The sequence below is a fragment of the Microcaecilia unicolor genome, chromosome 1 (assembly GCF_901765095.1).
Source record: "Microcaecilia unicolor chromosome 1, aMicUni1.1, whole genome shotgun sequence".
NCBI classification, from domain to species: Eukaryota; Metazoa; Chordata; class Amphibia; order Gymnophiona; family Siphonopidae; genus Microcaecilia; species Microcaecilia unicolor.
Window position 1 is genome coordinate 115,724,372 of NC_044031.1, and position 25,121 is coordinate 115,749,492.

Below are 25,121 nucleotides of genomic sequence, written 5' to 3' on the forward strand. Positions count from 1 at the left end.
CCTCAGAAACTCTGGAGAGTTTTTACATTCTGTCCTATAGTAATCCCTATTATAATGGGGGATTACACTAACATTTGGTCAAAGGTAATCATCAGAGGCAGGCATACAACCAAACAGTGTGTTATCTTTGCCCATATATGGTAGCCTGACCTCTAGTGGTAATATTGTAGAATTGCCATTAATGGTCTCGGCAGCCATTTTGAGTCTGTAGGACATTACAATGGGAGTGGGTGGGCATTGTTCCTGCTCCATTAGACCTCAGGGACCTTTGGTAAGGTTAAGGTTGCCATCAGAGTGGTGGAGGGTTGGGGGCTATTGAGGAGCACCAGAGGGATTTCTTTGGACGGAAGGAACCACATGAGCATATGCTCACACATGGGGAGAGGGCAGATGGGGACCTACCTTGAGAAGGAGAGTCTTGGGGGGGGGTGTAACATCTGGGAAAGGGAGTGTTGAGCCAGCAAAAGGGCTGCTATCACAGAGTGCTATAATTGGGGTAAGCCTGAGGGCCTGGAGGTTGCTGCGGGGAGAGTTGTTGGTGTGAGGGGAATGGGAGATGGTAACACCGGGGGGGGGGGGGGGGGCAATATGATTGGATAGTGGAAGGCATGATCTTGAGGGCCGACTACTGGAGGGATAAGGGAGGCCCAAACTTTCAGATTCACAGCTGCCCTTAGAGCAGGCATTTAGACATACCTTAGAGCATCTATAAATTCTGTGTACTGTTCTGCTGCAGATGTGGTTTACCTATGTGAAACAGGGAATGCACGTCTCTATTGCAGACCTGCCTAGATAATTCTCTCTCCTGGCCTTCCCCCACTTCCTTGCCGTTTGGACATAGTGACCTTCCCCAAATTAGAATGGCTTTTGTTTTAAAATAGCATTTATACACCTGGGCCTTTCCAAATGTTTAAAAGCTGCCAGTTAGATGTGGGGATACTTCTAAAATAACCACCCTGATTGAGGATAGTGGTCTTCTCACAGTGCCTAAAATCAAAGAAGGAGGCTAATGCTGTCAGCACACACCAGTGTGAGATAATCAAATCACAAATAGTGCAGTGACATTCAACAAAGGGATGGCAGAAGGAAATTGCTATGATCAAGCTGCCTAATCTGATGCATAATTGGTTAATGTATTGTCACAGAGTGGGTCTGTGTAAATTGTATTGTATAGGAAAATTGATATGATTATACATGCTCATGCTAAAGAGAGCTTTTTATTTAAGCCTGAGGACTGGGAGGTTAAATGGCTAGTGGCTCGGGGAACCAAATTTGGATTTCCCAGGCTTTCAGCCTGGTCCTCTAACTTATGCCATAATGTGGTGAAATCAGAAAGTTCATTTACTTGTTTTTGAATGGACTTTGTTGATGCTTTACTTTCTCCACTGATATATTAATATTTATGGATTCATCGGTGTGCTGTATTGAATATCTCAATATATAAACTGTTTTGGGATTATTTTTATATTGAAGTTTAAAAAATGAATTTACCTGTTGGGGGGAGTACTGTAGATTCTTCTGGAATGGCAAAAGGTGCTGGGAGGCATTCCTTGGCGAAGATAATGTCATCAAGTGCAATGTGCCCCTTTTCACCTCTTCCAACTTGCCCTTCAAAGGTGACATGGAAGTCGTCATCCATATCTTTCAAAGTCAGCTCTTTTCTCTGCCAGAAGTTGCCCTGGTCTCCAGTAAGGTTGAGCACTTGTTCACAGTTTGTCACTGATACTTGGTATACAGTTAGCGACCCAGCACTTATTCCAGATATTTGATAGTAAAAAATGATCTGTAACAACAGCAGCAGGAAGACAGATGTAAAAAAAAATGTTACTTTGTTCACTTTGATGAACTCTAAAAATAACTTCTCAGCATACAAGTATTTAAAGAAATGCAATAGCTTAACTGCTATTGCTTATATTTTACTTCCAGAAATATACTTAAAAAAATAAAGAAAAAGAACAAGCTGCCTAATAAATCCAATCTAACAATTGTGCTGCTACCTTTCCAGGTACAGTATTGGTGAACTTACAAATTTAGAAGGCACATAAATAAATTAAACAAAACATTTTTTTATTCCAAAACTACATTTAAAATTTTAGTTCTTACTATCTAAACAGTTATGTTCTCACTAGAGGCAGTGCATTCTAGATTTGGGAGTGACTGTACATTTTAGATGGTGCACCTATAGACAGACTTATTTCTATGCACTGGCAGATATCCCCCTTAACTCAATAACAGTCATCAAAAATTATGCATGCACATTTGGGCGTATAGGGCTAGATGCTATATTTGCCGCCTGAACATTCCATGTGCAAAAAAATATGCCTAGGCGTATTCTCTAAAGCATACCTACATTTTATAGAATAGGCTTAAATTTCCACGTGGTATACAGAATTACGACGAGCACCTCTCCACGCCACCAAATTTAGTTGTGGCTATTTACGCCACATTTTAATTGGCATAAATCCCAATGCCTAAATTAGATGCAGAGCAGGTGTATTCTCTAACAATGCACATAGATTTTAGAAACACCCACACCCTGCCCATGGCTATGCCCCATTTCAACTATCAGGCTTATTTTCGAAAGAGAAGGTCGCCCATCTTTTGACACAAATCGGGAGATGGGCGTCCTTCTCTCAGGGCCGCCCAAATTGAAATAATTGAAAGCCGATTTTGGGCATCACCAATTGCTTCCCATCGCGGGGATGACCAAAGTTCCCAGGGGCGTGTCGGAGGCATAGCAAAGGTGGGAGTGGGGCGTGCCTAACAGATGGGCATCCTTGAGCGATAATGGAAAAAAGAAGGGCATCCCTGATGAGCACTTGGCCGACTTTACTTGGTCCATTTTTTCTTATGACCAAGCCTCAAAAAAGGTGCCCGAACTGACCAGATGTCGACCGGAGGGAATCGGGGATAACCTCCCCTGACTCCCCCAGTGGTGACTATCCCCCTCCCACCCTGAAAAAAACAACTTTAAAAACTTTTTTTGCCAGCCTCAAATATCATACTCAGGTCCATTGCAGCAGTATGCAGGTCCCTGGGGGATGTGTGTGTGTCAGCGAAGGCATAGCGAAGGTGTGGACTTCCTTCTTTCAAACATTTTGGACGTCTTGAACTGCCGCCCCCTCCCCACAGGGATGGCCAAATTTCAAGGGAGTGGAGTGGAGGAGTGGCCTAGTGGTTAGAGCACTGGCCTTGCAATCCATAAGTGGCTGGTTCAAATCCCACTGCTGCTACTTGTGATCCAAAATCAAAATAAATAAATAAAGGGGGTGTCAGATGCATAGCAAAGGCATGGATGTCCTTCTCACAGAAACATCCACATTTTGGACATCCTCAACTGCCCATCGCAGGGACGAGGCATAGTGAAGGCACCTAACACTTGGAAAGATGTCCCTGACGAGCACTTGGACTTGTGTTTTTTAAAGGTCGTAGACAGCAATTTATTTAAGGTTGTAGATGGCTATTATACACACACAGCTTGTCTGCATGTATGAAGCCATCTTTGACATGCGCAGAGCAGCCACGCATAGCGCCTGGCTGCTCTGCACTGGCTTCCCCTCCTTAGGAAGTAGAGGAGCGTGGTAGCCGTGTTAGTCCACTCTTAAGGTTATCAATAGAAATCAAACAAAATAAAACATGGAAAAGAAAATGAGATGATACCTTTTTTATTGGACATAACTTAATACATTTCTTGATTAGCTTTCAAAGGTTGCCCTTCTTCGTCAGATCGGAAGGAAGGAAATCATGTGCAAATGAGCTAACAGTGAGCAGCTCATTTGCATACGATTTCCTTCATGCATGCCCATTCCTTTCTGAATCGCTAAGGGATCGATAAGGGAAGGGCTTTTTCCGTTCAGTTAGTGCATCAGTTAGTCCACTGCAGTGCCCCCTGGGTGCCCGGTTGGTGTCCTGGCATGTCAGGGAGACCAGTGCACTACGAATGCTGGCTCCTTCCACACGGGGACGTCCTGCGAAGATGCCCTCAGGAAAACTTGGGCACCCCATTCAATTATGTCCCTCTATGTGACTTAGAATTTATGTGTACCACATTACAGAATACAATTAGCGAGTTCTGCATGTAAATCTTAATTAATGCCAATTAGTGCTATTTGTTTGTTAATATCCAATTGACAGCACTGATTAACTAGTTAACCAATTAAGTTACGCACATTGTTATAGAATACGCTTTGATTCCCACACGGAAATTAAGGTGCAATATATAGAATCCTAGGAATAATGTTCATGTGTCTCTTTGGCTTTTAAGCACCTGCAGTTTTAGCAGCTCTATGGCTGGCATAGGTGGTTGCATCCTTAAACCATGTGTGTATATCTACCCTGTTATGCTAGTATTCTGTAAAGAAAAGTAGGTGCCTACCACTGTTCCTTCTCAGCTGAGCGAGAGTCCTCCAACTGCATTGCTACCAGTAGAGAGTGGTGCTTCAATATTGTGTTTTCAATTGTCAGAGAAAGGAAAGTTCCCTGGAGTCCTGCAGAGCTTGCCTGCCCCTCACTATTGAAAATGTGAAAAGGAAATAGCACCACCTACTGGCAGGACTGTTGGTGGAGAACTCCCACTCAGTAGCGTCTACCTTCCTTTATAGAATAGGATCCTACCAGGTACCCTATTATAGAATTGTTCTTTCAATTGTTACTTGGTTCAGGGAACAGTTTTAAATTCCTTAAGTCATAAGTGCCAAGCTCACTGGAGCTTGTCTTGTTTGTTTATCTCTTGTTTGTCCTGTTTGTCCTAATTAGATTGTAAGCTCTGTTGAGCAGGGACTCTCTCTTCAAATGTACAGCGCTGCGTACGTCTAGTAGCGCTTTAGAAATGATAAGTAGTAGTAGTAAAATCCAGAGCAGTGAATTATCCCAGCAAACCAAGAAAGACAGAGGAAACATAAGATGCACTTCATTCCTTCTAGTGTGCAGTGAAATGGAAGATGACTAAGTCAAGGTTTAATATTTCACTTTCCATAGACAATGCTTTTGGAAATAGGGTTCAATAGGAACAGTACAACCACAATAATTGCTACTGACCCACTTTTGACCTTCAAAAAAAGATCCATTCCACATTTCCCTATAGACCATTCTGCCCTTTCCAATCACCTTCCCAGTGCAATTTCTGAAACTGCTCAGATAAGAAATATCCTTATTGATTTTAATCTTTTTAGTACGTAATCACAAAAGATGTTGCAATTCATACATGAGGAGAAAGCAGTATTAAGGGCAAGAGTTTGGTTGCTGATACTTTATTAGTAAGATTTGTAAACAGTAAATGAGGACAAGTGTGATAGTCACACTGCTATAGCAAACAGGCTCCACCATTTACAAAATGATTTATAGATTCCTGTTTTTCTTTCCACTGTAAAAACAGTGCTTAGAAAATGGTGAAGTCTTTTATTTACCCGACACCAAGTATGCAGGCCTAAAATGTTATAGAACCCCCCCCCCCCCCCCCCAACAAAAAAAAACTGTGGATACAAATTGTAAAGTTAACTAACCTAACAATGAATTAAATGCAGTTTAATGAGTGAGAAAAGCATGCAGAGCATGGCTCATAAAATACTTTCCAACCCCTCTACGCATTTGTGTATGTGTGTGTGCATGCATACATCTTTATTTACTTATTTAAACATTTAGCTCATGCTTTTTTCTAAGGCAAGTTGCATTCAGGTACAGTTGGTATTTTTTCCCTGTCCCTAGTGGGCTCACAATTTAAGGGGTCCTTTTTCATTAACCTTCTCTTTGCTTCATGAACAATTTCTCATTCATAATAGATTTTCAAAATGTTAAATATCCATAGCTATCCCAGTTTGTTTATGATACTGGCATAGCTATGCTTACTGTATTAGAAAATTGGATTATTACAACAAATTACTTCCTTATGCATTATTCTTTGTTATGTATCCTATACTGTTTATTGTGAGCCACATTGAACTCAAACTTGTTTGGGATACTGTGGGATATAAATGTGACAAATAAATAAATAAGATGCAGTAACGGATTTAGGGCTGGATTCTATATAAGGTGTATTAAATGTACACGCATCAGAATAACATGTAGTACTGTTCTATAAATCACATCTACAGTAAGACACAGTTTATAGAATAGTGCATAGGCTGGGAGAATGTGCGTACATTTAGGTGCAGCCATTTATGTCACTGAAAAAGTAGTGCAAATGCCTGCACCTAAATGTACACATGTTCCCCTGAATTCTATAACAACATGCATAAATGTGACTGACACCTCCAACATGCCTATACCCTTCCCATGGCCATGTCCCCCTTTCAGCTATATGCATTGGAATTTGCATGCACCTTTTTTTTTTAGAAAACGCCTAAAAAGAGCACGTAAATTTCAATTATAATCACTAATTATTGGTAATTAGTGATTATAATTGATTGGTATCAGCCAATTATGATTAATTGGCTCATTACTCAATTGAGCAGTGGACATAAATTGGCTATGCGCATAATTTAACACATGCTACTTGCGCACTAAATGTCATGCAGCCTGTTGTATTGCTATGGGCTGCATGGCACTTAACACACACTAATTCATTAAAAGGATGCCTAAATTTGTACCTGAGGCAATGGGGAGGGGGGGGGGGGGGGGTGAAGTGACGTGTCCAAGGTCACAAGGAGCCACAGTATGATTTAAACCTGGGCTCTCAGCCCACTGCTCTAACCATTAGGCTACTCCTTCACAGTTATGCTGCAAGTATACATTTCTGTGTCTTGTGTGAATGTCAGTTCTGTCTCTGTTTTGCATATCTGGTGTGTATGTGTCTGTTTTTGTGTGTATACTTCTGTTTTGTACATTTACCCCCTAATTCTATAAAAGTCGCCAAATTTGTGCATGAGCCCAATTTGCATGTGCAATTTAATTGAATAATGAGGTAATTAGCACCAATAATTGGATTTTAACAATTAGCACTAATTAGATTTAATTGGAACTTACAGGTGTAAATTTAGGCACAGAATCCACACCTACATTTTATGCGTGAGTAAAGAAAAAAAGGGTGTGGAAATGGGAGAGTCATGTGTGGAATGGGGCATTCCTATTATTTACAAGCATTGCTATTGAATAAAGGGGATATATACCCAATTTAGGCAATACATTAGCAAATAGTTGGCGCAAATGGCTGCACCTAAAGCTAGGCATGAGCCCTGGGTGTAAGCACTATTCTATAAACTGTGCGTAACTTTAAGCGTGGCTTATAGAATAGTGTGTTTTTTGTGCAGTTTTAATAAACATAGACAGGTGGTACACTATTGATGAATTGCATTAAATTTAAACACAAGTTTGACGAATTTTGTCTGTTCAGTCATAAGAACATAAGTTTTGCCATACTGGGACAGACCGAAGGTCCATCAAGCCCAATATCCTGTTAACAGTGGCCAATCCTCGTCACAAGAACCTGGCAAGCTCCAAGAACAATAAAACAGATTTTATGCTGCTTATCCTAGGAATAAAGAGTAGATTTTTCCCAAGGCCATCCTAATAATGGCTTATGGATTTTTCCCTTAGGAAATTATCCAAACCTTTTTTTTTAAACCCTACTAAGACAACTGCTTTTACCACATTCTCTGGCAATGAATTCCAGAGTTTAATTATTCATTGAGTGAAGAAATATTTTCTCTGATTTGTTTTAAATTTATTACTTAGTAGATTCATTGTGTGCCCCATAGTCCTAGTATTTTTGGAAAGAGTAAACAAGCGATTCACCTCTACCCGTTCCATTCCACTCAGTATTTTATAGACCTCTATCTTATCTCCCCTCAGCCATCTCTTTTCCAAGCTGAAGATCCCTAGCCGCTTTAGCCTTTCCTCATATTGTCGCATCCCCTTTATCATTTTTGTCGCCCTTCTCTGTACCTTTTCTAATTCCACTATCAGGCTTATTTTCGAAAGAGAAGGGCATCCTTCTTTCAACACAAATTGCAAGATGGGCATCCTTCTCACAGGGGTGCTCAAATCGGCATAATCGAAAGCCGATTTTGGGCGCCCTCAACTGCTTTCCGTTGCGGGGATGACCAAAGTTCACGGGGGCGTGTTGTAAGCATAGTGAAGGCGGGACTGGGGCGTGCCTAACACATGGGCGTCCTCGACCAATAATGGAAAAAAGAACACTTGGATGACTTTACCTGGGCCTTTTTTTCTTATGACCAAGCCACAAAAATGTACTACTACTACTTACCATTTCTATAGTGCTACTAGATGTACGCAGCGCTGTACACTTGAACATGAAGAGACAGTCACTGCTCAACAGAGCTTACAATCTATTGTGCCCTAAATGACCAGATGACCACCGGAGGGAATTGGGGATGACCTCCCCTTACTCCCCCAGTGGTCACTAACTCCCTCCCACTCTTTAAAAAATTTTAAAAATATTTTTCCAGTCTCTACGCCAGCCTCAAATATCATACCCAGCTCCACGACAGCAGTATGCAGGTCCCTGGAGCAGTTTCAGTGGGTGCAGTGGGTTTTGGGGGGCTCAGCACACAAGGAAAGGGAGCTATGCACCTGGGAGTAATTTCTTAAGTCCACTGCAGTGCCCCCTAGGGTGCCCGGTTGGTGTCTTGGCATGTCGGGGGACCAGTGCACTACGAATGCTGGCTCCTCCCATGACCAAAGGGCTTGCATTTGGTCATTTCTATGATGGGCATCCTTGGTTTCCATTATCGACGAAAATCGGGGACGACCATCTCTAAGGATGATCATCTCTAAGTTCGACCTAAATTTTGCGTTTTGGGCGTCCCCAACCGTATTATCGAAACGAAAGATGGACGCCCATCTTGTTTCGATAATACGGGTTTCCACACCCCTTCGCTGAGACGTCCTGTGAGGACGTCCTCAGGAAAACATGGGCACCCCTTTCGATTATGCCCCTCTATATCTTTTTTGAAATGCGGTGACCAGAATTGAACGCAATATTCAAGGTGCGATTGAACCATTATAACGTCCTCATTTTTTGTTTTCCATTCCTTTCCTAATAATACCTAACATTCTATTTGCTTTCTTAGCCGCCGCCACTCACTGAGCAGAGGGTTTCAATGTATCATCAACAATGACACCTAGATCCCTTTCCCAGTCAGTGACTCCTAATGTGGAAGAGTAGCCTAGTGGTTAGTGCAGTGGACTTTGATCTTGAGGAACTGAGTTCAAGTCCCACTACAGCTCCTTATGACTCTGGACAAGTCACTTAACCCTCCATTGCCCCTGGTACAAAATAAGTACCTGACTATATGTAAACTGCTTTGAATGTAGTTGCAAAAACCTCAGAAAGGCAGTATATCAAGTCCCCTTTCCCTACATTACGTAGCTATAATTCGGTTTCCTCTTTCCCACATGCATGACTTTGCACTTGCCCACATTAAATGTCCCTCTTTGCCTTCCTTATCAGCGCTTTGCATTTGACTTGTCATTCCTTATGCTGTTTCTTATTATTTTCAGTCAGTTCCTTTTTCCGTTTTCTGAAGGATTTTCTTTTAGCTCTAATAGCTTCCTTCACTTCACTTTTTAACCATGCTGGCTATTGTTCTTTTTCTTCTGTGTACCGTGATGGACGTTTCTCTCCATTTGGAAAGGACAGCTAACAGAAAAAAAACATAATATAATTTTCTTCACTATGACTTCACCAAATGCCAATCCAATGGGCCACATACTTTTACTTGTGGGGTTAATTTCAGGAAAATCTCAAGCTCTGTTGAAACCTATGGGCTCACTGATAGTACCACAGGTTTCTGGCACCACCAGTCTGGTCCCTCAGGAGGCTCATGGGTTCAGACACAAATTGGCAGTATTTTAAAGTCGCAAAAGAGAAAGTCACCAAAAGCAAAACAAAACCCATTAGCTTCCCCTTCAACTGTGAAGTCAACACAGGCAGTGCATACCCCTCCAATGACAGTGGCTCTGGTTAAGTGGTGTAGAGATTCCACTCTAACTGGTCTTCGGCAAAAAAACTTTAAAAAGTGAGTAAAACAAAGCGTCACACCAAACAACCCAATTCTCTGCCTTCCACTATGCAAGCACAGTACTCACTTCAGGACTCGGCTACTTCTCCTGCAGTCTCTCAGTCACTACAGTCTACACAAGATGCTGCACCCCTTTTATTACAGCTCTTCCAAAAACTATTGCAACAATCATCTCCAATGTTCTCTTCACCCCTGTTATATCACCCCCTGCCTTCCCTGTGCCTTACACTCCTTCACTAGCACACTCTGTCAGACCACAAAGTCCTTCCCCAGTTTCTCAGCAATGGTCTCAATTCTCTCCAGAGCCTATTGAAGAAATTTCTTCAGAAGATCATTCACCCCATCACTTCCCTGCTACAGGCCAACAGTCTACTTCCACTGACACACCTCATCAACCAGATCCACCAAAACAGGATCCCTCTCCAGTGGATTTTAATTATTCCAAATGTATACAAAAAGTATTAAAGGAGCTGGCTTTGGGAACAGAAACAACAGCCATGAACAAGAAAGACTTTCAAAGCATTTTGAAGGCTATAGACTCACCTTCAGGACCAATTGCAGTCTCTATTCACTCCATTTTGCAAGGCTTACAAGCTAAAATACGTTAAAATCCATACTCACAACAGCCCATCTCCAAATGCCTAGATTCAAAATATATGGTCCATTCAGCACTAGGACATGAGAAACCTCAGTTCCCACATCACTCTAGTATTTGAAGCAGTGATCAACAAATCTAAATCTTTAAAATCACACTCTCTCTATCCTCCGGGGAAAGAATCTAAAACTTTGGACATAGAGGGCAGGAAGGTTTTTTTTAGCTGCTACACTTTGCCTCAAGAATAGCAGCTCATCAGCTCCAAATCTTACATTACAAACATTCTAAGCTCTATGCTGCACTAGAATCCATCTCTACATTTCTGACAAAGCCTGTCACCAATTTCCTTCAGACAATGGAGGAAATCACTTTTCACTTAATAACAAATACCTGTGCTCTTTATGATACAACCTCATGTCTGGGTGCTGTTTCTATTGCAGCAAGATGAACAGCCTGGCTCCATGCCTCAGGTCTCAGATGACTTCCACGATAGGCCGGCAGATGCCCCATACTTAGGAGATCATCTAAGGTAAAAGACGCAGTTACTCAAGTTAACTTCAACTCCAACTTCAAGGAACTCTCTACCTATAGGAGGCCTTATCCTTATCAATCTTCATACAAGAAAAAGTATCAACCATATTCAAAGCTTCAACAGACAAGGCTTCTACAATATTCTTCTTTTCAAAGGTCATGGCCAAGAGAGGTCGTCTTCTTCTTCTTTGTCTGTAACCACAAAGGTGACTACACGCTTTTGACGCTTTACCATTCATAGGCCACATTTGTCACTTGTTCCAAACCTGGCAGCAAATTACTACAGATCAATGGGTTCTCTATGGTCAAATACAGTTACAAAATAAATTTTATCAAGCTTCCCCCAACATCTCCATCAGTCATCTCTCAACCTACCAAACAACAGGCCACCATCATATTCCAGGAAATTCAACCTCTGCTTTCAATTCAGGCAACAGAACCAGTAAACCAGCTATCCAAAGACCAAAGTTTTTACTCTCATTTTTTCATAATTCCAAAGAAGTTGGGTGGTCTCATAGTAAAGTAACATAGTAGATGACGGCAGAAAAAGACCTGCATGGTCCATCCAGTCTGCCCAACAAGATAAACTCATATGTGCTACTTTTTGTGTATACCCTACCTTGATTTGTACCTGTCCTCTTCAGGGCACAGACCGTACAAGTCTGCCCAGCACTATCCCTGCCTCCCAACCACCAGCCCCGCCTCCCACCACTGGCTCTGCCACTCAATCTCGGCTAAGCTCCTGAGGATCCATTCCTTCTGAGCAGGATTCCTTTATGTTTATTCCACGCATGTTTGAATTCCGTTACCGTTTTCATTTCCACCACCTCCCGCGGGAGGGCATTCCAAGCATCCACCACTCTCTCCATGAAGAAATATTTCCTGGCATTTTTCTTGAGTCTGCCCCCCTTCAATCTCATTTCATGTTCTCTCGATCTACCGCCTTCCCCGCTCTGGAAAAGGTTCGTTTGTGGATTAATACCTTTCAAATACTTGAACCTCTGTATCTTATCACTCCTGTTTCTCCTTTCCTCCAGGGTATACATGTTCAGGTCAACAAGTCTCTCCTCATACGTCTTGTAAAGCAAATCCCATACCATTCTCGTATCTTTTCTTTGCACCGCTTCCATTTTTTTAACATCCTTCACAAGATACGGCCTCCAAAACTGAACACAATACTCCAGGTGGGGCCTCACCAACGTCTTATACAGGGGTATTAAAACCTCTTTTCTTCTGCTGGTCACACCTCTCTCTATACAGCCTAGCAATCTTCTAGCTACGGCCACCGCCTTGTCACACTGTTTCGTCGCCTTCAGGTCCTCAGATACTATCACCCCAAGATCCCTCTCCCCGTCCGTACCTATCAGTCTCTCCCCGCATAACAGATATGGCTCCCTTAGATTTCTACTCCCTAAATGCATCACTTTGCATTTCTTCGCATTGAATTTTAATTGCCAAACGTTAGACCATTCTTCTAGCTTCCGCAGATCTTTTTTTATGTTTTCCACTCCCTCCGGGGTGTCCACTCTGTTGCAAATCTTGGTGTCATCCGCAAAAAGGCAAACTTTACCTTGTAACCCTTCGGCAATGTCACTCACAAATATATTGAATAGAATCGACCCCAGCACCGATCCCTGAGGCACTCCACTACTCACCTTTCCCTCCTCTGAGCGAACTCCATTTACCACCACCCTCTGGCGTCTGCCCGTCAACTAGTTCCCAATCCAGTTCACCACTTCAGGTCATATCTTCAGCCTGTCAAGTTTATTCAAGAGCCTCCTGTGGGGAACCGTGTCAAAAGCTTTGCTGAAATCTAAGTAGATTACGTCTATAGCACGTCCATGATTCCATCCTGTCACCCAGTCAAAGAATTCAATGAGATTCGTTTGGCACAACTTCCCTTTGGTGAAACCATGTTGTCTCAGATCTTGCAACTTATTTGCTTCTAGGAAATTCACTATCCTTTCCTTCAGCATTGCTAATCGAAGTGAGGCTTACCGGCCTGTAGTTTCCGGCTTCTTCCCTATCACCACTTTTGTGAAGAGGGACCACCTCCGCCGTTCTCCAATCCCAGGGAACCTGTCCCGTCTCTAAGGATTTATTAAACAAATCTTTTAGAGGACCCGCCAGAACCTCTCTGAGCTCCCTCAATATCCTGGGGTGGATCCCGTCCGGTCCCACTGCTTTGTCCACCTTTAGATTTTTAAGTTGTTCATACACACTCTCTTCTGTGAATGGTGCTATATCTACTCCATTCTCACATGTACTTTTGCCAGTCCATCGCGGTCCTGCTCCTGGATTTTCTTCTGTGAAAACAGAACAAAAGTATCTATTTAGCAAATTAGCTTTTTCTTCATCATTATCTACATAGCGGTTTGCAGCATCTTTCAGTCTCACAATTCCCTTTTTTGTCTTCCTCCTATTTCTCTCTTGGCTTCTCTCAGTTTCATCCGGTATTCCTCCCCGTGTTTCTCTTCTTGAGTTTTTCTGTATTTCAGGAGCGCCAACTCTTTAGCCTTTATTTTCCCAGCCACTTGTTTGGAGAACCATATCGGTTTCCTTTTTCTCTTGCTTTTATTTACTCTCCTTACATAAAGGTTTGTGGCCCTATTTATAGCTTCTTTCAGCTTGGACCACTGTCCTTCCACTTCTCGTTCATCCTCCCATCCCATCAGCTCCTTCCTCAGGTATTCCCCCATTTTACTAAAGTCAGCATGCTTGAAATCCAGGACTTTGATTTTTGAGTGGCCGCCCTCCACTTTAGCCGTCATATCAAACCAAACCGTTTGTTGGTCACTGCTGCCCAGGTGGGCACCCACTCGGACATTTGACACACTATCCCCATTTGTGAGCACCAGATCCAGCGTCGCTCCCTCCCTCATGGGTTCCGTCACTATTTGTCTGAGCAGAGCACTTTGAAAAGCATCCACGATCTCTCTACTTCTTTCCGATTCCGCAGATGGAACTTTCCAATCTACATCCAGCAGCTTGAAATCTCCCAGCAACAGCACCTCTCTCTTCTTTCCCAACTTATGGATATCTGCGTCCAGATCTTTATCTAGGTCATCCAATTGTGTCAGAGGTCTGTAGACAACACCCACGTGTACAGAGGTTTTATCATCTCTTTTTAAGGTGATCCATATTGCTTCTTCCTTTCCCCAGGTCCCTGACATTTCAGTTGCCTCGATGTCATTTCTCACATACAGAGCTACTCCTCCACCTTTTCAACCCTCTCTATCCTTGCTAAATAGATTATAGCCCGGTATGTTTGCATCCCATTCATGAGAACCATTTAGCCACGTCTCCGTGATTGCAACAATGTCTAAGTCTGCCTCCAACATCAGGGCTTGAAGGTCTTGAACTTTATTGCTTAGACTGCGAGCATTTGTGGTCATCACTTTCCATCTACATTTTCTGGTATGTGTTTCAACATTTGTGATTTGGGGGTGTTTTTTGTCTTTGGGTACCTTCATATCTTTTTGTTCCACCTCCATTGCTTTTTCTTCTGCCTCAGTTCTATTTTGAGGAACATCACAGTGCTGTAATGGAGCAAAAGAATTCTATAGGGGCAACACTTGTGAGGGTGGATGCCTCTGTGTCACATAACGAAGTCTGCCTGAGCCTACGGTGAACCATCTATTCTTAGGTGGTTTTATCCTTTGAGGCAGTGGTGTGAATTTGGCTTGATTCTGTGCATTATGATGTTGTGCAGTCTTAGAAGTTGCTTTAAGTGCATCTAATTCCTGCTTTACTTTACTGAGCTCCTGTTTTAAACTAGTGAGCTGATGACAGATAGGACAAGCCTTAAGGCTCCAGATGACTGGCCTTGAAACTAAAGCACCACAATTATTACAGAAAATAAAAGTCATCCTGATTTGTTGGAATGGGTATGAACAGGTATGCTATGATGGGGTTTAAGAGTGTGCAAGATTAATTTTACTCCTCAGCAAACTGAGACAGTTGTAATTAGGGTAGAGTTAATTTGTGATAAGTAGTCTCAGACCCATTCTAGATGTCAGAGCTTTAAATATGTTCGTGGAGAAAGAAAAATTCAGAATTCAATCCCTGCAGACAATTCTTCCTCTCATTTCACAGAATTATTGGTTAGCAACATTGCATTTGAAATATGCTTACACTCACATTCCAATACACCCAAGCCATTGGAAATACCTGCACTTCTGGTTGTTGGGTACTCCAAAGCAGAACGCTTCCAAGCTTTTTAAACTACTACATCAACTCTGGAAGTTCTGGGTTTCATTATCAACATGCAGAAGTCTCAACTGCACCCCACTCAGGGGCCCTTTTACTAAGCCGTGTAAGCATCTACATGCGCCCAAAGTGTGCCAAAATGGAGTTACTGCCCGACCACTGCATGGCTCTTGCGGTAATTTCATTTTTGGCACATGTCCGATACATACATCTGAAAAATATTTTTTATTTTCGGGCACACGTAATGGACGCGCGCCAAGTGGCATTTGACACATGTAGGTCATTACTGTCTGGATTCTTTACTGCTAGGTCAATGGCTGGTGGTAAGGTCTCAGACCCAAAATGAACGCACAGCAATTGCCGCACATCCATTTTCGGCAAAATAAAAGGCCTTTTTACAGGCGTGCTAAAAAATGGATTGGAGCACCCAAAACCCATGCCTATACTACCGCAAGCCATTTTTCAGCGCATCTTAGTAAAAGGACCCCTCGGTCACTTCAGCTTGTAGGTGCACTTCTCGATACAATTCATGCCAGAATATATCTTCCATATGCTTTCATACAAACCACTCAAACGCTCATGACCTAATTTCTTGAAAAATAATATACACTTCCAGATCCCTTCTCAAACTCTTGGGACAGATGTCATCCACAACAGTAGTTATTCCTGTGCTAAGACTTCATATGCACCCCATTCAGAGGGGTCTCAAAACCCAATGGGAACAACACAGGCAAAGCCTACATCACAAAATAACAGTAACCCCACAAATCAAGCAGGGTCTCTCTTGGTGGCTCAACTCTATAGATTGGAACACCTTTCTATCCACCCGCAGCAGGCCTTATTCTCACTACACATGCCTCTCCACTAGATTAGAGAGCTCACCTGCAACACTTTTGCACTCAGGGGCTATGGTCCGTAACAGAACTGTCTTTTCACATCAATCTCCTTCAACTTCGAGCAGTCTATTATGCAATCCTAACCTTCTCCCATCTCATCAAGGGAAAAATGTTACACTTACTAACAGACAATCAGGTCACGATGTTTTACCTGAAGAAACTGGGACATAATGAAGGGGCATTTTCGATATGACGTCTAAATCTGAATTTGGACGTTTTATACAATATGTCCAAATTCTGAACAGTCCCACCTTGAACACGCCCCCATGGCACATCCCCTTGAGATTTAGACGCACTTCTGATGGACTTCAGAGAAAAAAGTCTAAAAATAAGTTTCAAAAATACTGATTTGGACATTTTTGTGAGAAAAACGTCCAAATGCAGACTTATGTTCTTTTTGGACATTTTTCTCTTTTGACAATGAGCCTCAGGGCCGTGCCAATGCGGTAAGCCAGGTAAGCAATGCAGGGGGGCGCCTGCCTTCGAGGGGCGCTGCTGCCCTGCGGTCCCTGCCTTCCACTCACTTGCAAAATCTTTTAGCTGAAGTTGCGATCGCCCCTGCCCTAAAACCGGAAGTGAAAGCAACAGCATTATTCACTGAGGCAGGCAGGCTCTTCAAGTTATTTTAAAGAATGCAACCAAATTGCTATATATGCTGTGGTTTGTGGCTAATTCCTCACTCAGGGTGAGCTTCAGAGCTTGAACCGCATTCAAATTAAAGACAACCTGAAATTTTAAAAGTGCTAAAAATAAGTTTTAAAAGTATTTGTATTAAATCTAATTGCAGAATTCAGGTGCTGGGACTCTGTACTTGGTTGTCATATGCTCAGATTTGTTTAAATCGTATGCAAATTAGTCCGTTTTTGGGAGGTTCTCATTTGCATATTTATGAATAAAAAATGATGGAAGTGTTTACAGCCTTAATGTTAGGGCATGGCTCTGATCAAAAGTGTGAAGTTTGGTCCAAAAACGAAGGGTTTATCTAGTGTTTTTCACTAAAAATTCCCATTACAGTGTCTGTATGTTAATCTGCATTCAAATAGAGCTCTCTGATTGGATGATCAGCTTTTGTTAGAAATCTGCCCGGAAGGGAACAGAGTGAGACAGCAACTGACTGTCGGTTTGGCCAAGAGAGACATGCAGCTGTGAGTTCCTGTGTGTGTTGACTGAAATTATAAAAGACTGCCAGATTATGTGGTAAATGAGAAAATATGAATGAAAAGAGGTTGGTGGAGATTGAAGTTTGAGATTTCTCTAGTGAAAAAGGATCTGAATATTTCAGGATTACTTGAAGTTTATGAAGAATAGAAAAGGGTGAATTTCAGTTTAAGAGTGTTTAAATCCTATAAGCTATATAAAGGCTAGGTAGATTTAAGTGACTGTAAGCAAGGAAACCTTAATATTTAATCTGAAATAAATATTTGATCTGAGATAGTTGATCAGAGACAAATGTTTGATCTCAATTATATCCTTTGGTGCAAAGGAGATTAGAAAAAGAATCTTTGGAAACTAAGAGGACTTTGCTCACATTTTGAATTAGCATTCCTATTTTGAGTTGGAAATCTTTGAAGTGTTATGAAAATACATTTTGCTTTAATGAAATTGCTAAACTTTAGAGTCAGAGCCTTATCAATGAGGGATACATACAGTGCTATTTTTTTCCTGAGGTCCAGCTTACTTGCCTGCTCCCTTCTGTTCCTGCTTTGCTAGACGGAGGGGGTGGGGGCGCCAACTGATAGTCTGCAGGGGGGCACCAGAGACCCTAGGCACGGCCCTGATGAGCCTGATGGGCTCTTTGAGCTTATGCCAGGAAGCTCATTGAGTTTCGACACAGCTTCTTAGCCTTCAAACATTCCTACAGGCCACTTACATTCCAGGCCTATCCAACAAATTAGCGGACAAGCTCATCAGAGTGCTTTATCCACATTAATGATCTTTCTCCTCAGAAATAGCCTTCTCTATCTTCCATCACTGGGGAACCCTACTACTAGGAGCAGGTGGGGGGAAGAGGGAAGAGGGGTTGGTGGTTGGGAGGCGAGGATGGTGGAGGGCAGACTTGTACAGTCTGTGCCGGGGCCGGTGGTGGGAGGTGGGACTGGTGGTTGGGAGGCGGGAAGTACTGCCGCACAGACTTGTACGGTCTGTGCCCTGAACAAGGCTGGTACAAATCAAGGTAAGGTTTACACATATGTTTGTCTTGTTGTGCAGACTGGATGAACCGTGCAGGTCTTTTTCTGCCGTCATCTACTATGTTACTATGTTACTACTACTACTGCTTACCTGTAATGGGTGTTCTCTGTGGTTATAAAGATAATGCATACACACATTCCTACCTGCCATCCTCTCAACTAAAAAAAAGAAAAATCAAGAATTAAACCAACAAAGCACAAACCAAACAGATGATCATCTCTTCAGTCCCAACATTTCAAATCAGTTGGTGACAAACTCTATACAATCTGTTGCTATCTTGCTATTCAAAGAATGAACATACACAGTGATACACCTTAGAGCAGGAAGAACTCCTTAGTACCTGACTGGCTGTAGAACTTCAACAATCAAACTAGGGAGAGAGCATCTGAGTCTGCAGCCTGAAGAGAAAAGCTACCAAGTGTGTATGCATTATCCAGATGACCGCGGAGAACACCCCTTACAGGTAAGCAACTATGCTTAATAAGAGGCAACCTTGCCTGGTGCCCCTGATGTCTTGCCATTGATAGACTAGCTGTAAAATTACTATACAGCACCCTGACTAAACTTATGAACTGTGGTCCAAAACCCATTCCATTCTACTCTGTCAAAAGCTTTCTCAGCATCTAATGATACCAAGAAGGCTGGAGTATCCAAAGACTTTGCAAACTAGAGAAGGTGTTGTTAGAGGAATGTTATTGGGACATGAAACCACTCTAATCCATGTTATCAAAGGATCTATCATAGATTTCAGTCAAGTAGCTAGAACTCTAGCATATATCTTACAGTCTGAATTAATAAGGATAATGGGATAATTGTTCTTCAAGTATAAAGGATCCCACCTAGGCTTATACAAAATAATAATTCAAGCTTCTGAAAAAGTTCCATGCATCTCTCCCATTGATACAAAGTAATGATACAGTAGTTTAAGGGTGAGTTTCTCACAGAAGGCCCTGTAAAACTGATTTGGGGAGCCATTGAATCCAGGTGACTTATGGGGAGAGATTGAGCTTGGATAGCTTTGGAATAGGGCTGCTTTTTGATTAAAATGTTTAAAACATTTTAATTTTGATTACCTACACATTTAAAGATATTTTATTTATTTATTATTTATTTATTTATTTGTTTGTTTGTTTGTTTCCTACTATAGCTCCTTATGACTCTGGGCAAGTCACTTAACCTTCCATTGCCCCTGGTACAAAATAGGTACCTGTACATAGTATGTAAACCGATTTGATTGTAACCACAGAAAGGCAATATATCAAATCCAATCCCCCTTCCCTTCCCTAAAGGACCAATAATCTCCTTCCATCCTACCCCCCAGATCTAACATCTCTCCCTTTCTCATCCTTCCCTCCCCTCCCCTCTTCCCTCAGGTTCATTATCTTTCTTTCCTGGGGTTCATTACTTCCCCCCTCTCTGTCTCTCTCTCTCTCTCTCTCTCTCCCCCCTTCCTCTCTCCCATTGTTCGGCACCTCTCCCTCCCTCCTCTCCACCCCCATGAGCAACAACACAAACTTGGTGGTGAGCAGCACTAAGCTGTTCTTGTAGCCGCTGGAGCTCACGGTCTAAGCCATTGTTTCCACCAGTGCTTCTTTCAGTTCTACTGGTGAGTCTGCAGCTCACTCCCCTTCCCCCACCTGGTGTTGGCATCTGCCCCCCCCCCCCCCTCTCAATCTCTCTCACTGGTCTACCTTAAAAGGGGTTTTCTGTTGATCCCCAGAAATGGCAGCATTGCTCATAAGCTGCCTCTCTGAAGCTTTCCTTCTGTCCCATGTCACCTTCTCTGACTTCAATTTCTGTTTCTGCATGGGTGGGACGGGTAAAAGGGAAAGCTTTGGACCAGGACACACGAAGCGTACGTGCAATGCTGCCACTGCCAGGAATAACAGAAGACCACCTTTAAGGTAGACTGGCATGGGGGGGGGGAAATTGAGAGTGGGGGAAAGATGCCAGATCACACCGAGGACAGGGTTTTGGGAGTGGAAAAGAGCAGAAGAGATGTTTGGAGGAGGCAGGAGACACTACAGCAGGATTAATTTTTAAAATCGGGATTAATAATTAATGCATTAATCGCAGAGTTAACTGCAATTAACCTGCAACTCTAGTTTGGAAATCTCCCACAGCTCAACTGATATCTCAAGACTCCTCATGGTGGTCTCTTAAAACTTCAGGTTGTAGAGGAGTAAGAAAAGCCAAAATTGCATTGCTGGGATTTTGAACATCTGAGGTATATATCTGAGAATAGTACTTGTGAAATAAAGACAAACTGCCTTATATTCAGTGCTAATCTTACAGGCAAGGAATGGCTATCTAAACTGTTCTTCATGTACAAAAAGTACAAAACACCCACAAATTACAAAAACACTCAGATATCAGTCTTCTGTTTTCTTCTTCACAAAAGTGTGCAGTTATCAATCTGAGCTACTGTTAAGGCATGTTATTTTACCATTAACCCCGTTTTTAGTAACTAGGGACCCTTTTACTAATCCACAAGAACATTTCTAGTTACCATGGCTTAACGTAGGACTTTACTCCACGATAGCTGCAAATTTAGGGGCCCTTTTACTAAGCTGCAGTAAAAATGGCCCTGTGATAGCGGCAGTGGTGGCCATTTTTGCAGTGCACCAGAGCCCCTTTTACCACAGAGGGTGAAAATAGAAAAAAATGAAATAGCTGTGCAGTAAGTTTGTACTTGCTGCATGGCCATTTCGGGGGGGGGGGGGGGGGCCACTTACCACCACCCACTGAGGTGGTGGTAAGGGCTCCCACGCCAACCCAGCAGTAACCGGAGGGGCACAATGCTGCCTGATTATTGCCAGGTAGCTCCCTGTGGAAATATTTTCTCAGTATTTCTACTAGTGCCAGAAAGTTTGCACAATGGGGGCAGAACTACCACCGGCACCCACGTTGGGCTGGTAGTAGTTCTGGGTTGCTGCGTGGCAACCCTATAGTAAAAAGGCCCCTTAATGCAGCAACCTACTGGGGGCAAGCCCAGCATGACCTATAAAGATCCCATATAAATCTGTATATTAGCATGTAGTAAGTAGTGAGGCACTTAACACCTTCTATTTAGGAGACAATAGGTGGTCTCGCATTACCTCCACATTAGTTGGTCAGCGAGCAATAAGTGCAGCATGCTAACTACCATATGCCTTCCACACCCATTCTCAGCACATGTCACACCCCCTCACACAAATAGCACTTAATGAATGGTTTATCATGCAGTAGCTGCTAAATTACCACAAAAAAATTACCAAGCTGTGGGGGGAAGGGCCTTGTTCTAGTGGTGGGGGCCATTTTTCCTGCATTCCAGGGCTTTTTTTTACTGCATTGGGTAAAAAGCCCCCAGAAAAATATGGCCATGCAGTAAGAGAACTCTTATTTTTTTTGCTTGGCCATGCGGTAAGGAGCCCTTACTTCCATCCACTGAGGTGGCGATAAGGGCTCCCGCAGTAACCGGGCAGTGTGTGGGGATTCCTGATTACCACCGGGTTACCGTCACACAAGCCATTTCATGGAGTTTTCTTTAGCCCCCGAAAATGGTGCACTGTCGGGGCGAAACTACTGCCGGCAGCCGCGTTGGACCAGTGGTAGTCCCAATTTAGCATTCGGTAAGTCTGCTTTGGGCTTACTGAAGCTTACCGATGCTTTGTAAAAAACCCTCTTAATGTAGTTATGCGCTAACAGTTACCATGTAGTAAATCGCCCATTAAGCACTTATCACAATTTAGAAAAAGTCCTTACGCCATTTCATAAAATAGGACCTGTGGCAAAATAGTACAAGTTAGTTTAAAATAAGATATCTTAATGGTAACCCACATTGATAACTACACCCAATGTCCAGTTCTGCTAAGTGACTTCACAAAAGTGTGCTTTGAAATAATTCATGTGTAATCTGCTATGTGTAAGATTTAATTTTAACTCCACATTAATTTGTTGCTGTGATGTAAGGTAACACAAAGAAACTTAATAATGCAGAATTTCACAAAAATGCTAAAAGATAAATACATCTGAATGAGCTACAGTCATCTTTAATTGGAGGCTTCTTGATGCACTGTTATGAATTCTGGCAGCCAAAAATTAGCCCCTTTGAGAAATCCTGTCGGTGCTAGAAGCTTTTATGGTCCTGTGGGTTCTATACTCCCCTCCCTGCCTTGTGATGATTCATACATATGAAACCACTATTAGGGGTTTTACTAAGGTGTGCTAACATTTATCACATGCTAACAAATTAGTATGCATTAAGTGCCACACAGCCCATAGGTATACATGGGCTGTGCAACATTTAGCGCATGCTAATCATTCATGCGCACTAAATCCATTAGTGCACCTTAGTAAAAGGACTCCTTAGTGAAACCTCATTAGTGATCATTCTACTTTCTGGACATTAGTGCAAAAATCTGTTGAATCATGAAACAAAAAATGCCAACATTGAGTAAATCTCAAAGCTCCCCCCCCCCCCCCCCCAAACATTTGGAGCAAAATTATATGTATAGATTGCCTATGCTTTCATCTGACCCTGCCTACGGGGCAGTACACAGAGCAACTAATTATAAAACTGAATGATACAGTCATTACTGAAGTTTATGTTGATTTCCAAACTGACTGCTCTGCATAAGTTACTCTACATGAAGTTTGCTCCATAGTATCTAGGGTGAAGACCTCCCTTACTAGGTGAATTTCCCAATTGTGCTTTGGTCCAATCTGGTCATTTTTTAAATTCAATGTGTGGCCCATTTAATAAGGCATGTAGCTGCCTATGTGCATACAACACGCGTCAAATTAGAACTACCACCCGGCTACCACGTGCCCTGGGCAGTAATTCTTATTTTGACATGCATCCAAAATGCTTGGCAGAAAATAATTTCTATTTTCTACTGTGTGGTGCTAACTAGGCGGTAATTGGCAGTGTATGCTCACTGGCGACTACTGCCTGGTTAACGCTTGAGACCTTACCACTAAGTCAATGGGTGGTGGTAAGGTCTCAGGCCCACAAATTGGATGTGCACCAATTTTTATTTTGCCGCACATCCATTTTTGGCCAAAAAAAGAAGGCCTTTTTTTGTAAGCATGCTGAAAAATGGACCTGCGCACATCCAATACTCGCGCCTACACCAGCGCAGGCCATTTTTCAGCATGCCTTAGTAAAAGGACCCCTGTTTGCTTTTACCAGTTTTACCCCTATTTCAAGTTTCATCTCATTCTGTACAAAATTTTGAGTTTTTAGTTTTGCCTCAAGACAGACACAGACAGATAAACATTCTTGATTTTCAAAAGGGTTTCTTCCATTTTGGTGAATTTTTTGAAAATGGTAATGGAAATGTGTGACCTCAAGATTTTTATTCTTTCTGTTTCTGGACATACCTTACAATTCTTGCTCCTTCTGTTTATCACTGGACTGGAAATCCTGGCTGTTTGTCTTGGAATCTGAGGGAATGAACGTTCTATAAAAATGAAATGACCAGATGGATTATGCAAGGTGTGATCAGTAGCTGGTCCTGTGCCAATAGTTGGGGTACTTCCTGATCTTAGATTCCAGTTGAAGTCATCATTCTGGTTCTGCTCCCATGCACACATATCAAATTCAAAATTGCAGCGGCCAGTGAAAGCATCTGAAAAGCATTTCCAAGAAGACTCTGATAAGCAGCAAAAAAAATTGGGAGCAACATTTTCAGTAGTAAGTGAAAGGTTATGTAAAATATCAAACATGCATTAGAACCAACTGAGGTTTTAAGCATAAGATTATGCAATGGTTGCTATGTGGTAAGTTCTCAAATGGTCTAGGTATCATAGGGCCTGATTTACTAAGCCCCTCCCCCTTATAGACACAGAACACAAGAAAAACCTTAGTAGTCCAGACCTTAGGAAATTAGGCACTTAAATTAACCCCTTTGAAAAATGTATTTTTGCCTAAAAAGTGGAGGGTCAGTTTTCAAGCCAGTGTGATCAAAGTACTAATTTAATTAGAGCTTAATTTATCATGTATACTCAGCACTGTTATCTATGTAAGCAATAGTGCTGCATATAAGTATTAACTGATAACTATACCAGCACTGTCTAGATAGATTTAGGCCAGCCACTGATCAGGCCTAATGTTATCTGGATAACCTATCCGTTTAGCAGTTGAATATCATCAATAAACAGATCACTTCTGGCACTACCTCTGCCTCTTTCCCTACTCAGCCCCTTATTACCTGGATAAAATCAGGCTATTTAAATCACTAAGAGGGGCATAATCGAATGGGGTGCCCAAGTTTTCCTGGGTCCGTCCTCGCAGGACGGCTCTGTGAAAGGGCAGGGAAACCCGTATTATCGAAACAAGATGGGCATCCATCTTTCGTTTCGATAATACGGTCGGGGACGCCCAAATCTCAACATTTAGGTCGACCTTAGAGATGGTCGTCCTTAGGTCGTCCTTAGAGATGGTTATCCCCGGTTTTCAGCGATAATGGAAACCGAGGACGCCCATCTCAGAAATGACCAAATCCAAGCCATTTGGTCGTAGGAAGAGCCAGCATTCGTAGAGCACTGGTCCCCCTCACATGCCAGGACACCAACCAGGCACCCTAGGGGGCTCTGCAGTGGACTTCACAAATTGCTCCCAGGTGCATAGCTCTCTTACCTTGTGTGCTGAGCCCCCCCAACCCCCCAAAAAAAACACTCCCCACAACTGTACACCACTATCATCGCCCTAAGGGGTGAAGCGGGGCACCTACATGTGGG

At 42.5% G+C, this 25,121-nt stretch overlaps 1 protein-coding gene across 1 annotated transcript in view; it reads right to left on the reverse strand.

The window, feature by feature from the left end:
• Positions 1 to 25,121, reverse strand: part of MALRD1 (MAM and LDL receptor class A domain containing 1) — a 787,803-nt gene that overhangs the window by 466,071 nt on the left and 296,611 nt on the right. Inside the window, 2 exon segments of the mRNA XM_030202038.1 lie at positions 1,492 to 1,783; positions 23,763 to 24,010. Of these exon segments, the coding sequence (XP_030057898.1) occupies positions 1,492 to 1,783; positions 23,763 to 24,010 (540 nt within the window).